The sequence below is a fragment of the Aulostomus chinensis genome, chromosome 9 (assembly GCF_037954235.1).
Source record: "Aulostomus chinensis isolate RoL2024-O1b breed Wild chromosome 9, RoL_Achi_v1.0, whole genome shotgun sequence".
In the NCBI taxonomy this organism is placed as follows: domain Eukaryota; kingdom Metazoa; phylum Chordata; class Actinopteri; order Syngnathiformes; family Aulostomidae; genus Aulostomus; species Aulostomus chinensis.
The window spans coordinates 14,722,441-14,738,274 of NC_141328.1; the positions used below are offsets into that span (position 1 = coordinate 14,722,441).

The 15,834-nt window shown below is 41.2% G+C and overlaps 1 protein-coding gene across 2 annotated transcripts; it reads left to right on the top strand.

The window, feature by feature from the left end:
- The first annotated feature begins 3,886 nt into the window (after nucleotides 1–3,886).
- lactbl1a (lactamase, beta-like 1a) lies at nucleotides 3,887–15,368 on the top strand. Of its 2 annotated transcripts, none has more exons than XM_086212664.1 (7): nucleotides 3,887–4,297; nucleotides 4,463–4,603; nucleotides 8,769–8,872; nucleotides 8,964–9,121; nucleotides 9,569–9,789; nucleotides 11,210–11,315; nucleotides 12,694–15,368. In XM_086212664.1, exons 2-7 carry the CDS (start codon nucleotides 4,498–4,500, stop codon nucleotides 13,670–13,672), a joined length of 1,674 nt encoding a protein of 557 aa, XP_086068790.1. In that variant the 5' UTR covers nucleotides 3,887–4,297; nucleotides 4,463–4,497; the 3' UTR covers nucleotides 13,673–15,368. The 2 variants fall into 2 exon arrangements, with proteins under 2 accessions (XP_086068790.1, XP_086068791.1); XM_086212665.1 differs by having other exon boundaries at nucleotides 3,887–4,271.
- The last annotated feature ends 466 nt before the right edge of the window (nucleotides 15,369–15,834 follow it).

Sequence of the window (15,834 nt, forward strand, 5' to 3'; positions counted from 1 at the left end):
GGAATAATTCAGAGGTAAATTATGATGTGCCTGTGTATGCATGTCAGTGGCATTACCATTTTATGAATAACTTGAAAATAATCATGTCACGTAAATAAAAATGGGTTGGACATCCAGCAAGAATGACCTTTGGTTCATTTTACTGAATGAAACAAACAAATAAACAAACAGAAAAGGATGACAATAGAATGTCCTTAATTCTACCTTTTAATCCAGGAGCTGAAGTTCTAAATGCTGAAGATGCAGAGGAGCAATTTCAGGGAGTCAATTGACCCAGAGCAGCAGTTAGCATCCTGTCTATGGTAAGATGATAATTTCATTTATTTTAAAGAAATATAAAATTTGGATAGAGACAAATAAATACGAAAACATGGGAGGGTGGGGAGATTCAGTTTTTTTTCCTCTTCATCTACCTCACAACTCTCTCACCACAAGCAAAGGTACAGTACTAGCCTGATTTTGGCATAAAATAGTTAACATAATTAACATAAACATTCTGGAAAACATGTCAGATCAGTACATTTAGGGATTTACACATTACCTGCATGGAAATACATTTTGATTTGATCCAGTTAATTGAAACTGATAAACAATATAAAACAGGTAATCCAAGAAAACAGCCCAAATAATATTTAAAAGCCACATATGTGTTGGGATCCGGGGTGATGAATCCGTGTTGTTCCTTTAACCTTTCAGTTCTTGCAGTTCTCCACCAGAGGGCCTCATAGAGCAGCAGCCATGCAGCAGAGTGGACTTCAGCAGGTGTGCAGTGCACACCTGTAGATCATCAAGTCTCATCAGACTGAGGTTAAGAGGAGCCTGTTGCCAGCCCTTCAGTGCCAAAGTGTTAAGCTACAGTGGTTACTGCTACCAGTGTCCTGGACCTGATCTTGCACCCTCCTGGCTTCTTGTGATCAACTGCAAACCCTCTGTGAAGATTCTGGGGTTCCTCTACCCACGGCTGGCTTCACAAGGCTCGTCTTCCTTCCTCAGACACAGCATAACTTGTCTGCGCTCCAACAAACTCCATGCCCTAACTCTCAGTTCAGGATTCAGCTGTCTCCTTTCACTCAACACTCCTGAGCTACCGCCACATGGACTCATTCTCCTGGATGCCGTTCATCCCTTCCTGGTGGATCGTCATCATCTCCACAGTAAAATCTATCATCTCCAATTCCATAAATCTACTTCTCACCTTTCCTCACTCCGTCTCCACCAGTTCCTGTGACTCCAGAAACAACCTGGACCCAGTACAATCTTGTTTGTTTGTTTTTTTAAACTCCTTGAAATGTCTTACTTCCTCAGCGTGTTTGGGTCAGGTACTTGCAAAAAAAATTCATGACATTAACTCTCACAAAGGCAATACTTTTTAACAAGTCTGCAGTGGTGTCTTCAAATGGATTAAATAAAATGTGAATATTCTAATCAGTGAGAATCTATGGTGGTGCAACTGATGGGAAATGTCTGTGGAATTCTCTGAACATGTTACTGCTGAGTCAGGTCATTTGCAACTTAGATTTTTTTTTCTTCTCATGCATTTGATTCTCAAATATACCAGTCCACAGGACCTTTCTGTGTGGCGTCTGCATGTTCTCCCTGTTCCTGTGTGGGTTCTCTCTGGTACTCCAGCTTCCTCCCAAAGACATGCAAATGGGGATGAGGCTGATCAGATACTCTAAATTGATTGTAGGTGTGACTGGCTCTGTGATGGACTGGCAACCCGTCCAGGGTGAACCCCGCCTCTCGTCTGAAGGCTGCTGGGATAGGTGCCAGTCCTCCATGACCCTCAACAGGATAAGCGGTAGGAGATGGATGTTAAATGATTTTGAATGTTGACTTATTTCAGTCTATGACTTGCAGTAAAATGTTCACATATGGGGAGAAGACTTTTTCTCGTTCTTTTTAAAGAAAGTTGGACTGGCACTTCTGGCAGAAATGATGGAGGGCTTGGTTGACTACCAGTCTCCATCAATGGAGAAATCAAAGTCATTTGCTGACTACAATGCTTGTCTGTTAACTAGGAATGAGGCAACCTTTGCTGTAGTCAAAGATGGAGAATGGTACGCTGTTTCCCATTCTCATGATTGTGATTCATATGGATTTGTCTGTGGTGCTGGTCCAAATTTTGTTGGGCCCTTAAAACACTAACAGTCTGTTCAAAGTGACTGGTGCAGCCAGTGACGTGTTCAGCTACAACAAAGCAGAACCGACACATCTTTCGCCAAATGGTGACGGTATTCTGAGCACCCAGGAAAAATCTCATTGATGCAAAGACCAAATTTGTACTTCTATGGACTCAATATGATAAAATGTCATTATCCACAGGTGTACAATGATATTCTGTCTGGCAGCATCTCACACATAGCAGCTATGACAGTCACAGTACATGTGTATATATTTATGTGTACATGTTCACATTGAAGTAAATGATAGTGATGTGCTAAAGTGCAGTCAGAATTATTATTCCTGCAGCAGTCTTAACAGCCATGGGGAAGAGGCTGTTCTTCAACCTGTTGGTGTGGGCTCTCATGTCTCTGAGTTTGCCAGAAGGGAGGATTATCTTGTCGTTCAGTGTATTCCTTACTTTTCAGGTTTTAGTAGTTCCTGTTTTTTATTTTGAAATTATCTTCCCAGCTGTGTCTTGACAATTGATCAGTTCTTGTCAATCACAGCCCTGCTCCTAGTGTTTTTCTTGTTCATTTAACTGCCCTCATGTTCTCCACCTGATTACAATTTTATTAAAGATACAACAAGTATTTTATTTCAGACGTGTCAGCTTGTCTATTTTTTTCCCATCCAACCTGTTCACTCCCAGAGATTCAGTATTGAGGTTTTTGTTTTTTTACAAAATAAAGTTTCATCAAGCCCAACCTGCATCCCTGTCTGTTTGGATGCAGCTCCACCAGGAAAACTGACAGCAGACCTGCCTTTTTTCTGGGATGACTGGAGTTTCTAAAAGAACAGACAACCTCAACCATTCACACCTACAGTCAATTTAGAGTATCAATCAGCCTCGTCCCCTCTTGATGTCTTTGGATGGTGGGAGGAAGCTGGAGTACCAGGAGAGAACCCACACAGGAACAGGGAGAACATGGAGACTCACACAGAAAGATGCCAGGACTCAAACCCGGAACCTTCTAGCTGTGAGGTGACAGTGCTGACCACTGCCCACACTGCAGTCTGGTTCAATGAAACTTGCTACAACTAAAAATGTAAATCTGCTACAACAGAATCGCTTAAAAAATTCATCTTTTTTAAGATCAAATTGCACAATTTACAGGTACAAAATTGATAGAACTGATGGCCCACTGTTTTTTTTCTGGTCTACACACACCAGAATAAGTGAGTAATTAATCTTTCAACACAGACACAGCATTACATTTTTGTGACAACAGCAACCTATTGTCATCTTATGTTTGCACATTTTAGTATTAATGCGGCTATTTTGGTTTGATTTTTTTTTTTCTCTTTTTGAAAATGCCTTATGATATTCTGCAGGTAGTTTTATTTATTTGACAGCGTACCCCCACCAGCCATTTTCAATATTTTTATTCGGTCACTACCAGGTTTCTACATGAATGTCTTTAAAAAAGAAATTAGCAAAACAATAAAATCCGTGTAGTTTGTCAGTTTTTCCATTTCTGATGAGAAATTGTGGAACAAAAAGTGGGAGTTGCTTCTGTTCATGTTTATTCATTTGGTGCTTCAACTGGCAGAACAAATGAACAAAGGTACACTGACACCCTTCGTTTCTGTATGCTCCTCTCAACCTTCACATCCACGCAGAGGCTTCTCCGGAATGCATCTTGTTCACTGTGAACACTCAGTATACGTATCAATAACAGCAACTTACCATGAGTTGCCTGTTTGTATGTGGCCACGGGATACTTTACCCTTCCTGTCCGTCATGTGTGGTGGAGAGCATTAGATGAGTGATGCATTCCATGGAATTAACCCCAGAGGATGTGAGACGGTTTGATGGCTGAGGGTGAGTGCTTAGTGGGTTTCTGTCACATAGCCCTCCTTGCATTTGTTGCTGTGGCTGAATCTCCCTACAGATTATGATGTCACGGTGGAGTGGGAATAGAATCAGCGCTTCAGGGATCACAGACAGGATTAAATGCATGTAGGTAGTGGTCTGCATTGAGTGACTGCTCAGGATCAGGAGAGCTGCTGTCCATGCGGTCCGGCTGGCTTCTCCTTTTGGATGCTTCAGGGAATAAAACATAGATTTTTGCCATCTGAAGATCAAGACAAGAAAGATCATGAAGGTCTGAACCTTATATTCCCAACTTCGGTAAGCTGAATGATCAACCTGTTTGTTAAAGCTGATTTCGTGGCAGTTTTACATTAATATTCAGAAATTCCAAAGGATTGATTTGAAAGAAATGGGATAATTACTTTTTGTTCTGGTGGAATTACACTTACAAACTTTTTTAAAATTTTTAACATTTCCTTACAGATTTGCCACGTTGCCAATAAAAAGCAGTAAACAAGATGAAGGTGAAATGGACCATGCTGGGCATGGTTGTCTTTTTCCTGCTCTCAGTGGTCATGACCTGCTGCTTCATATGGCAATATAGAATGCCTAAACTGAAGACAGGTAAGGTTTATTTTCCAAAGATGATTTACACCTTCACCTTCACAACACCCACACATAGACTTTTTATAGAGGCACGCTGGATAACTTTCCATCCTGGAGCTACTTTTGGACCCGGGCCTTCCTCAGCCTCTTTGGTATAATTGCTTGTTTGCAGGAGCAGGAGCAGGATTACACAAAGCTCCAGCAGAAGGATTACCAGCTCTGTTAAAGCAGAATTTAACTCCTGTGAAAGAGCAGCAGGAACAGACGGTAGAGCTAAGCAGCGAGGGGTATTCCTGGATAAAACAGCACTGTTCATTGTATTCAATCACCTTTTCTTTGCATGGAACATAAATCTGACTTTGGCTCAGGAAAAGGAGCAGCCTTTTGATCAGTCAAACACTCAGGGAAGCTGTATAATAACACAAGCTAACTTTACAACCACATAGTCCTGGGAAAATGAAAGCAGGCTGACATATTTAGAGCACATAAAATGCTGTAAACTGCGTGTGATTGTTTATGGCTTCCATCTACTACCCTTTCTACATAAGCGACAGTCTTCTGGGTTAACAAAGTATCGCATTTAACTTTATTTGAACAAAAACAAAAAACAAAACATGAAATCACATAAGAAAAGAAAGACAGACGAAGTGTTTCTTACATATTAAAATTGAAAGTTAATATCTCTCAGAAACAAATCTGGCAGAGTTACTGTGTTTAACATCTTGAGTCTGATGACATTTTTGACTCTTTCCCATTGATTATTGCCATCTCCTGTTGCCTCTGCAACTGGAGTGGGGCATTGATAGCATTATGCCTGAAGAGTGACACAGTACACCCCGATATGAGCAGGTGTACAGGTCTACAGTGCTGTCAGACGCTGCCAAAACTAAACTGGTGATATTCTCTAATGGCAGGGAAGTGCCTGTGTCTCCTCCCAGCATTTTATCATCACAAGGGTGTGAGATTGAACCTCTGACCTGTTACAAGTATCTCAGCATTTTACTTGATGATCTGCTTTCTTTTAAACCACATGTAGAAAACCTGGTAAAAGAAAAAAAAATTAAGACTGAAACTGGGATTCTTTTCCCGTCACAGATCTTCTTTTTCTTTTTCTGCCAGGAAAAAGTTGGTGGCTCCCACCTTCCTCCCTGTACTTGATTATGGCGACCTTTTATATATGTATGCCCCTGCGAATTGTCTGCGTTCTCTGGACACCGGTATCATGGTGCATTAAGGATTGTCACTGGATGTAAAGCCCCCTCTCACCACTGCACTTTATACGCTCAAGTTGAGTGGCCATCTCTGGCAGCACACCGCCTTATACACTGGCCTATTTTTATTTATAAAGCGATCTTGGGTCTGCTCCCCGACTATTCATGAAATTATTTCTCCAAATCCCAAAACAATTACCGCTTATGTTCTAACGAGTTTTATGTATTAAACGCGCCCAAAGTTAATTCTGAATTTGGTAAGCATTTCTTTAAGTATGCTGCACCTGCTGCTTGGAATGCACTGCAGAAAACTTCAAAAGTTAAAGGAGCTTATCAACCTTGGATCTCTGAAAACGCGTGTGAGAGAAATTGAAGCAGCTTCATACCGCACTTGTTCTTGTTTTAATGTGGGCGGCATGGCTCAGGGGTAGAGTGGCCGTCTAGCAATCAAAGGGTCGCTGGTTCGATCCTTGACCCCGGTGACCACGTCAAAGTGTCCTTGAGCAAGATACTGAACCCATAATTGCTCCTGATGAGTAGGCTGGCGCCTTGCATGGCAGCCTCCACCGTGGTGTGTGCGTGAATGAGATGACACTGTAGCGCTCTGAGTGCCGCTAAGGTAGAAAAGTGTATATAAAATTGAGTCCATTTAATGTGACTCTGGGTCCTGTTGCTTTTATTTTGTAATGTATTTTATCTCTGTTGCTGTGTGATTTCTGTGTGTTTTGTAATTGTCGCAACTTTTCTATGCTGCTGTCTTGGCGAGGCCTCCCTTGAAAAAGAGGTCATTGTGTCTCAACAGGACCGACCTGGTTAAATAAAGGCAATAATAATGTGCGGTAGCATGTACTCTTACACCTATTGCAGCTATACTCAGGCCATGTTTAACTAAAATTGTGGCTCAGACTTCATTTAAAATATTTGGGCCTCTATTCTTTCCCCTGCCTCGCCCCCGTCCATATCGGCATATATTCAAACACCATATGTACTTCTCATGCAAGACCCTAGTTGCCCCCTGCTTCTTGATCAATTTTTATAAAAGGTTCACTGGAACCCCTAGCAATCCATATTTTTGTGGGAATTTTAGTATTTCTCTGTAGCACATGTCTCGAGTCTCAGAGATGAAATGAAACTCTCAAAACTTTTGTTAACCCTCCAAATCATCCAGAGACAATGGCGTATGCTTCAGCGCATTCAAGCATTCTTTGCAACCGTGTCGTTTGCTGGCTTGACACCATTGCTGCTTATGTCACGTTGATCAAAAGAATTAAACTGGTTCTTTGTTGAATAGTTGTGCACCCCAAACACCAAGACATATTTTCAAGACAGATTTTATGAAAAAAATTCTATTGGACTTTCTTTTTTTTTTTCTAAAAATGATTAAATTCTCTCAGGTGAATCTTGATCTTGAGGAGAATGTGCGTCAGTCTGAGAGACCTGTGGGTCACACACATGGGTTTTTTTTATGGTACTGTGAGAATGACCCATTTTTAGAGCATTTAACTTATAAAACACATTTCAGGACACTCAGAGACATATTCAGCATGACATGAAGGATTTCCAGCACTATCTTAAGAGACGAGGACAGATCGAACAAAGCGATGACAATAAATGACGCTACTAATGAAAAATAGATTTAGAAAGTGCATGAGCAGAAGTTCCATGTAATGAACGGAGCCAAATACAGTTTAAGTACAATTTAAAAAGTGTCATGAGAATTGATAAGCTAATGTAATGAGGCTTGTTGGATCATACAGAGGATAACTGTTAAGATGTTGCGCAGTTCTTTTCCTGATGAAGCAGAATTGCCCCCCTGAGGGGAGTCTTTGAGCGAGAAAGAGTAGGACTGCGCGATATTGGGGAAAAATGGACATTTAGATCATTTTAGATAATTTTCCTGAGGGATTTCCTGCAATATATATTGTGATGTGAAAAATTGCAGGATTTTTCACATAAGAATCTACTTTGTCTTATCATTTGTGGATTAAATGTTTCATCCAAATGGTAACCCTAAGTGTAGCATATTGGGCTTGCAAACAGTTTTTGTTAACTGCAGCGACAGCAGCCTGGAGGACAGTGACGGTATTTTAAAGTCAGACAGCACCACTTGAAAAAGACATGTTGAATTGGTGTGTGAGATGAGATAAAGGTGTGGAAGTTACTGATGGAGGCAACAAGCTTTAATTGCCTCCCTCTATGTTGTTGATAGTGAAGCTCTGGCTGCTCATCATACAGTACGTGGGTCCTAGACTGGAGGCTTGAAGGATGACAGCAAGGGCAACTTGAGAGAGAAGTAAATCTGTGATGGTAAAACTGATTGTCAAGCAACTTTCTTGCTTTGTAACCCTGGCTTCATAGTGTCATAATGTCTGTCTGTATAGCACACATACACTGCAGTTTACCTTTCACCAGGGAAGAGACTGAGCTAAACCACACAGTAATGGATGCAGAGAAAACCATTTCAGTGATGGCCTGACAGAGGGGAGAAGGAGATGTTCAATTACTGTAGCTGTCTGAAGAGGAACATTCCTTTCTGAGCCCTTTAAATGATGGAAGAGATTTTGGTCTCCCACTCAAGATCGTAGGTGATTGTGGTACCTAAGAGTGTGAACACCTCCAGTGTGGGTGAGAGGATTTATGTAAATCAATGATCATCTCTACTGTCTTTAGAGGGTTTATCTCCAGGTTGTTGTCAAAGCATCATGCAGCCAGGTGAGACATCTCGTTTGTCGCCAGATTCATCCATGTTCTCAATGAGGTCAACAAGGGTTGTGCCATTCCCAAATTTAATCAGTTTGATGGAAGAGTTATTAGTGTCTTTTGAGTTTCTACGTTCAGTTCAAAAGGGCAGACAAAAGTTGCTTTTGCTGACCATTTCTGCAGGTACAGTAGTGCAGGAGATGCTACCATGCTTCCACTATCATATAAATATTTCAGATATGATGAAGCTGTTTCTCTTCTCTTTCCTGCAGAAGTGGCTGTAAAATCAGCGTCAGTGGAAGAGATGTGTCCCCGCTTCCCTGAGCCTGTGTCCCTCAAACATCCCATCACATCACTGAGGGTGGCTTTAGAAAAGGTGACTCTCGTTCAAAATGTATACCCTGATGTTTTCACCGCGATATAACCCGATCTACTATGAGTTGGCTGACATCAGTTTCTCTCAACAGGTAGATGTACTCCTGAGGACAAACATTCACAAGACCAAACTACCAGCCATGTCTGCTATTGTGGTTTTAAATGACTCTGTTCTCTGGAATGGAAATTTTGGAAAGAGGAACATAAGTGACCCCTCCTCACCCGTACCCAATGAGTACACAGTGTACAGGTGAGCTAAGTCTTACAGTCAGGTGCGGTGTGTTTGAACAGAGGTGAAGATGAAATGAAAAATGAACAATAATGACAAAGGAAGCGCAGATGTGCCCGCATGCCAGATTCTCCATTATTAATATTAGCAGGACTGAAATCTGTTCACCAGTCTATAATATTAGGAGCTCCATCTGAGCAGTAATCCTTACCCCACATGATGCCACCTGCAGTCTAATTCTGCTCTTAGATATTGCATTTGATCTGAGGATTAGAGTTAGAATTAGAGGTAAGCTTAATTATATTAAGTAAACTTCATGGGATCGATGGAACTGAACCACTCAGTAAATGAAGTACTTATGTCTGTGCTGCAGCAGTGGGAATCACAAGCATTATCAAACAAGGACATATCCATTGAATGAATTGAAATAAGTATGTGTAATTCTCATTGTAATCATTACAATTGCAGAATTGCAAGCCTCTCCAAGATTTTCCCTACATTGATGCTGTACAAGCTGTGGGAGGATGGCCTGGTGGACTCTCTGGATGACCCACTGGAGAAGTACGCATACAACTTCACCATTAAGAATCCACTGGGGAAAAGTGGGGGGCCAGCATCCTCTTCAACCAGGACTGGTAGCAGACGTTCACCTGCGCTCACCTTACGCAGGATGGCCAGCCAGCTCTCTGGTAATTATAATGCAGCCATCTTTGATTCATCTACAGCTAGAGATAAAAAGATATGACAATTATGCTTTATAATGTTGAAATAGCACAGTGGAATGGTAGCTTAACCAGTCTTAAGGCTTTTAGATTAATTACATCTGATTGTGATTGTGCCCACTTAACAGTAACCTGGTGCTATTACTTTGGATAACAACTTTATTACATGTGCACAAGACAGTGGAGGTTTGACTTATGAGCCAGAAAAAAACAAAAAACAAAAAAAAAAACCCCACTTATTTACAACATCATTGACATCATCAATGACATTGGGTTTTCCAGTCAAACCTTAATTGTCCCCCACTGGGATAAATAAGGTTTTCTGAATCTGAATCTGAAAAATGATGCAGCAGCATTATGTGAAGGAAGCACATTGGTCAGCACAGTCCCTCATACTCATCAGTGTGTAATCCCTTTTAAGGACACGTCTTTACCACCTACTAGAGCACCTTAACTCACCTGGGCTCCACTGAACACGGGGAGAAGCTAAAATTACCCTGAGCTGTGTCCAGAGATGGCTTATCAGCTCAGTTCTCTCAGAATGAAATGGAGGGATTATCAGAGGGGGAAGCCCCGCTGAGGGGACACATACTCGATACTGAGACTGGAGCAAAGACACTTTAAATGGTTATTATTAGAAAGATTACATGCAGTCAAAGGACTGGATGATGAAATTTAGGGGGGGGGGGGTGTATGTACCTTCTCACGTCATTCATTCCATCCAACAATTCAGTAATTACAACAGATAGGTTGAAGGTTTGACATATTTTTCCATGAAAAGTCAAATTTTCATGTAAGTCTGGAATACAGACTAAGCATTTAAGTAACCCTGCAATGCTAAGAGGGCTTGATGTGGGCCAGACTTTGTCCATTATGTTAGAGTACAGAGTGAAGGGTCTGTAATTTTTTTCATTTTTTCTGCCTAAAACTGAAATGCAGATGCTGCTTTGTTTTGGGGGTCTCTCTTTGTTGTTGTTGTTGTTGTTCTTTTTGTTTTATTGCATTTCAGCATTACATTTATGATCCATTATCAGTTAGAGTGTGTTTACTCCTCTAGTGTGCTGACATTTCTGTGAATAGATGCAATTAAGGACACTGCCTTATTCAGTATCCCCACGAGAGATGCTCTAAAAGGGGTCAGTAATATGATTGCTCAACATCATACCAGGCATTGTATTGGATGGGAGACTATTGACAAGTGTCATCACAGAGCTTGAAACTTAGGTTCTGCTTAGGTTCTGAGTGTGTGAATTTTGTGAGCATAACCTTTTTCACTGCTGAAAGGAAATCTTCCCGCTGGTTGAAAAACCAACCTATGTATTCAATACATGACTTGAAGAAAACCCTCCACTGATTTACTCACTAAGGTGATCTAATATTTTTACAGGGTTACCCAGAAGATTAAGGTCAACTAATCTCCTTTGGAGTGGAGACACACAGACAGCCCTTAATTTGTTACAGGATGATGTCCTCGTGGCAGATCCTGGAACCAAGTAAGACTCTGTTTCCTTCCTGTCTTGTTGTATTTTTGACTCTGATGATTTGAGATAGTCTGCACATCTTTAAGGCTAAAAAAAAACAGAGAGGGGTTGACCTTTATGTCTATGTATAGAATAGGGATCAAGGGCTGCCCCTGATCAAGGATTTTCCTATCTGACTAGGAGCCATTAGGTCAAGCATTCCTATTGAAGAGCTGCTCATAGCCATTTATCTGTGAGGCTTTGCTCTCTCTCCCAAGCGAACATACTGACAACACCCAGAGCAGTCTACCACCAATTTGTATCAACACATCTGTGCAGCCCGACCTCTTGCTCTCAAACATGGAAAGCTGATCAAATATAATACAAGTATCATCACTCAGTGGTTACTTAGGAAGTTTCCTCTAGGCAATGATATTTGTATTATAGTACAAAATGGTGCTTGAATCTGGCGTACACCACTGATTTATCATACAAAAAAACTGTAGTATGTCTCCACTGATATATAATGTCTGGTGATGAAAGACTGGCCATGTAGATGGTGAGGGGCTGGAATGAGACGAGATTCTACAATAAAACTTACTGTTTATCATATATGTGTCATATATGTCATATATGTCATATTAAACGGAGAGTGCTGAGTTGTTTATTGTGCTGTTTAAGGCAAAGATCACATTCAAAATGAGAGGACTGAGTGTCATAATACCGTCTGATACTGTGCACATCAGCAAGTAACATTTTGTTTAGCTGTGGTTTCCGTGTGTAAAATCCTGAGAGTGAAGCTGTCAGATGCAACAGAGGTAATGCAGAAGCACACACACTTTAGATTGTCTTCAACTATAAAATGGCATTTTTAAATGGCCTTTTTGATGCCACTTATCGATGACATCATATTGTGACTGTGTGGAGCCATCAATCAGAGTGCTGTAAACACATGCATACTGCGGTGACACTGGTGCAGACTAGTGATCCCCTTTTCTGGCTCTTCCTTGTGGTTGTTGCCGTGTGATTCATCCTTGTAACATTCATTTAACATTCATAAGGCAATTTAGCGTGTCAAGGGTGCGATGTGAGACACATTTCACACGTGCACGTTTCCAAGTAGTCTGAGATTTATGAAGGGAAATTGCATGTGGATGATCATACGCATAGTTTTATAAATGTGAATTTTGTGGCCTTGGCCATATTCGGCTTATTGGCTTTTTATACACTTTTAATGTAAACCCTGTGCACTGAGACATCTATCATGGTTGTGAATCATCTGATGACTTTTGCTTCTCTTCTCCTCTGCTAACCTCTGGTCAGCTATCAGACCCTTCAAAGATCTGTTTGATATTTTGTGTGCACTGGTAATTTGCATACATCTGTAACAATACTGTGTCTTTCCCCTCAGATGCCACTACAGCAATGTTGCCTTTTCCTTACTGGCCAATATCCTGGCCCAGAAGGTGACTGGCTCAGAATTTGAGAAGTGGGTGTCAGACAACATTCTAGAGCGGATAGGCATGGAGGACACTGGTTTCAACATCACACCTAACATCCAAAAGCAGATGGCTGTTGGTGTATACAGCAGTGGCCAGCCAGCGCCACTCTACAACCTGGGCTGGTATCGACCCGCAGGTCAGATGTACTCCACAACAGCTGATATGGCCAAGCTCATGATGGCTCTCCTTGGGGCAAATGGAAGGAGGCTGCTCCGACAGGACACCCTGAATACGATGCTGACCCCAGCTTTCAAATGCCATAGTGGCTACTTTGCCAACTACACTGGCACACCATGGGAGATCAACCAGCAACTTGGCTATGACATCGTGAGGAAGGATGGTGACCTGGATGGCTACGCAGCCACCCTTGCTCTGGTGCCACGGCTGAAGCTGGGACTGGTGATCCTGATGGCTGGTGTTCGGCCTGCAGGCCAGGATTTTGCAAGTCAGGCCTACAGCTACCTTATTCCTGCATTGGAGAATGCTTTCAGGGATGCACTGCGAACCCTTAGACCACCACCTGATCCAGCTCCTTATTTGGGTTTTTTCACTTACAGGAATATGACTTTTTATGAGATTAAGGTGGGCACAGATGGGGTGCTGGTTATGCAGCAGTTTGGACCACAGGTAGACAAAAATGTGCCATCCAAGTACCGAACTATCCAGCTCGAATACCTCCAGGACAGGGTGTTTAGAGTGGTGTTTGAGAGCCCATACCCTTGCAAGCTGAAGGTGAACAGCGCTGCAGTCTCCCTGGAGACACAAGACAGACAACTTTTCAACTTTTACCCCTTCAACAAGAAAGGTGTGTCACCAGGGTTTGATTCCCCAGGACTCAACACCTACAGGGTCACAAGGATAGCTGGCAGACCATATTTTATGACATGAAAGGACAGACTAGAACATTGTCTTGAACTGGTGCATAGTGTCAAGCACAAAAGCAAAGAATGTCTGTCGGTGACTGCTTGGTCAGTGTCATGGCATCCACATTTGTAAATGTGATGAATTTGGACTTGTATTGTAGCATTCCTGCTTATCTTTTAGCCACATCTCCAGAGGAATATCAGACAGAAAATAACCAGCAGAGGAAAACAATGCTGTCTAATGTTTTTAAGATGGTAAATGTAAAAAAAAAAAAAAAAGAATTCATTCTAAACCTTAAAGTGCCTGAAGTGTGACCTAGAAAAAGGAAAACACATTTGAAATGTGCAGTTCGCAAGTTTTCAAGACTCAAGACAATCTACCTGGGACAAAATTAAGCATGTTGTCTATGAGAAAGTCACCGATGATAAGTGTCTGAAGGATTGTCATTCCTCCTCTAGGCTGGAAAAACAACTCTATATGCAACACGTTTTCCCAGGGTTGACAAAGTAACATAGCTGCAGTTTCCCTAAAAAAGTCCATAAACTATATCAATACATCTCTTGAACAGATTCAATAAAAATATATTATTCTCAAGAAGGGAGGATTTATGACAGGGCTGTTGTTATTATACTGAATTAGTTTGATCTAGGTAGAACTAATAAATTAGCCACTGACTATAATAGTGATTTATTGTTTTGTTTTTTTTAATATTCCCTACACAAAGAACACAAAGTCCAGTCCAGTCTACCTTTTAGAGTACAAAAAGGTAGAAATTAGATTTTGTCTCACACACTGACACGTCAGTCATGTAGAATAGGCTAAGATTCTGTCTTACTGTTCAACCTTTTCTAAAACACATTCAGTGTAAATCTTACGCAAAGGTTTGAGGCATCTCTATGACATTGTGTGTATCTATCAGTAACAAGAACAGAAGACCACCCATGAAATGAGACGATAGCTAACTTTCTCTTTACCCGATTTTTGTAATGATTTAAATTCTATTCTCAAGAATCTGACTGGGGTCTTCAGAAACTCAGCACTGAACCAATTCAGATTCTGCTAGTTTTCAATCACACAAGTGTTTGAAAGATGTTGGTGGCAGTATCCAACTGGAGCAGCGTTACACAACATTGCAGTGTTAAAGAGGCAAGAATGAATGGAAGCTTCAAAATGTCTTCTTTAAATATATGCAAGTCCAGTTGCCCTCATTCAACCCTCCTGGGACAATACAATCATTTTATACCAGCCTCTTGGTGGCTGACTGTGTGTGTGTGTGTGTGTGTGTGTGTGTGGGTGGGTGGGTGGATGCGCACGCGGTCATATCTTCAACATATCTTCAATGTTAAACTCATTGTACACTGTATATGAACCTACAACTCCCATGAGCACTATGTTAACATGCTCAAAGTGTGAACCTTGCATTGGTGCGCATCATCTTTTCATGTTGCCAAGTTACAATTTCATAACAAGAGGAAAAAGTAACCTTGTCCTTGTTCAGTCTTTTCAAGTGAATCTCAGAGAACAGTTAGTAGAGCTGGACTGTGCCTGTAAAAAACATCTTTAAGGTGTCTTTCATGACTATTTAAAGGGGTTTATGAATAAAAACCTAAATAAAACATAGTCTTGTTGAGGCTGATTGACATCTGTGTAGAAATGTACATTTTTTTCAAAAGCCCTGGTGAAGTGAATTGGCCACATCAGGTAAAAAGTAATCACAGCGCATTAGGATGTTGTTGTTGTTGTATTTTAATATAACAAGCCAGTGCAGAGAATAACGCTGAATATGTACATGAACAGCAGTGAAAATTGCTTAAGTACAATATTTAGGTTTCTCCTAAGTTGTAGGCCTATGCATTCTTTAATAAATAAAATATGACAAGAGCACCACTAGATAGGACCTACTGGATTGAAAATCTGATTGTCGATCAGTACTTTCAATGCTGCCAAATGTATAATTCATGCTATCATTTTAAACACATGCCACTGAAAGCACACTTTACTTTCATACATGCAACAACCGTGGTGGAAAGGAGAGCCATATTTTGACCTCGTGCAGAAAAGGAAGGAAAACTAACCCTCTGCTAGCACCCTGTCCAAGTGTAGCGGGGAAGTTTGAGTCCTTAATGATCCTACTACCTAAAACATATCACCTTCACAGAGCGGAGTTCTGTACACATGATAAACAG

Bases quoted from the DNA above. Each gene is read 5' to 3' on its own strand.
- lactbl1a (XM_086212664.1), top strand. From the start codon at position 4,498: ATGAAGGTGAAATGGACCATGCTGGGCATGGTTGTCTTTTTCCTGCTC. The intron at 4,604-8,768 runs GTAAGGTTTATT...TCTTTCCTGCAG, and splicing joins AATGCCTAAACTGAAGACAG to AAGTGGCTGTAAAATCAGCG. The intron at 9,122-9,568 runs GTGAGCTAAGTC...TTACAATTGCAG, and splicing joins AATGAGTACACAGTGTACAG to AATTGCAAGCCTCTCCAAGA.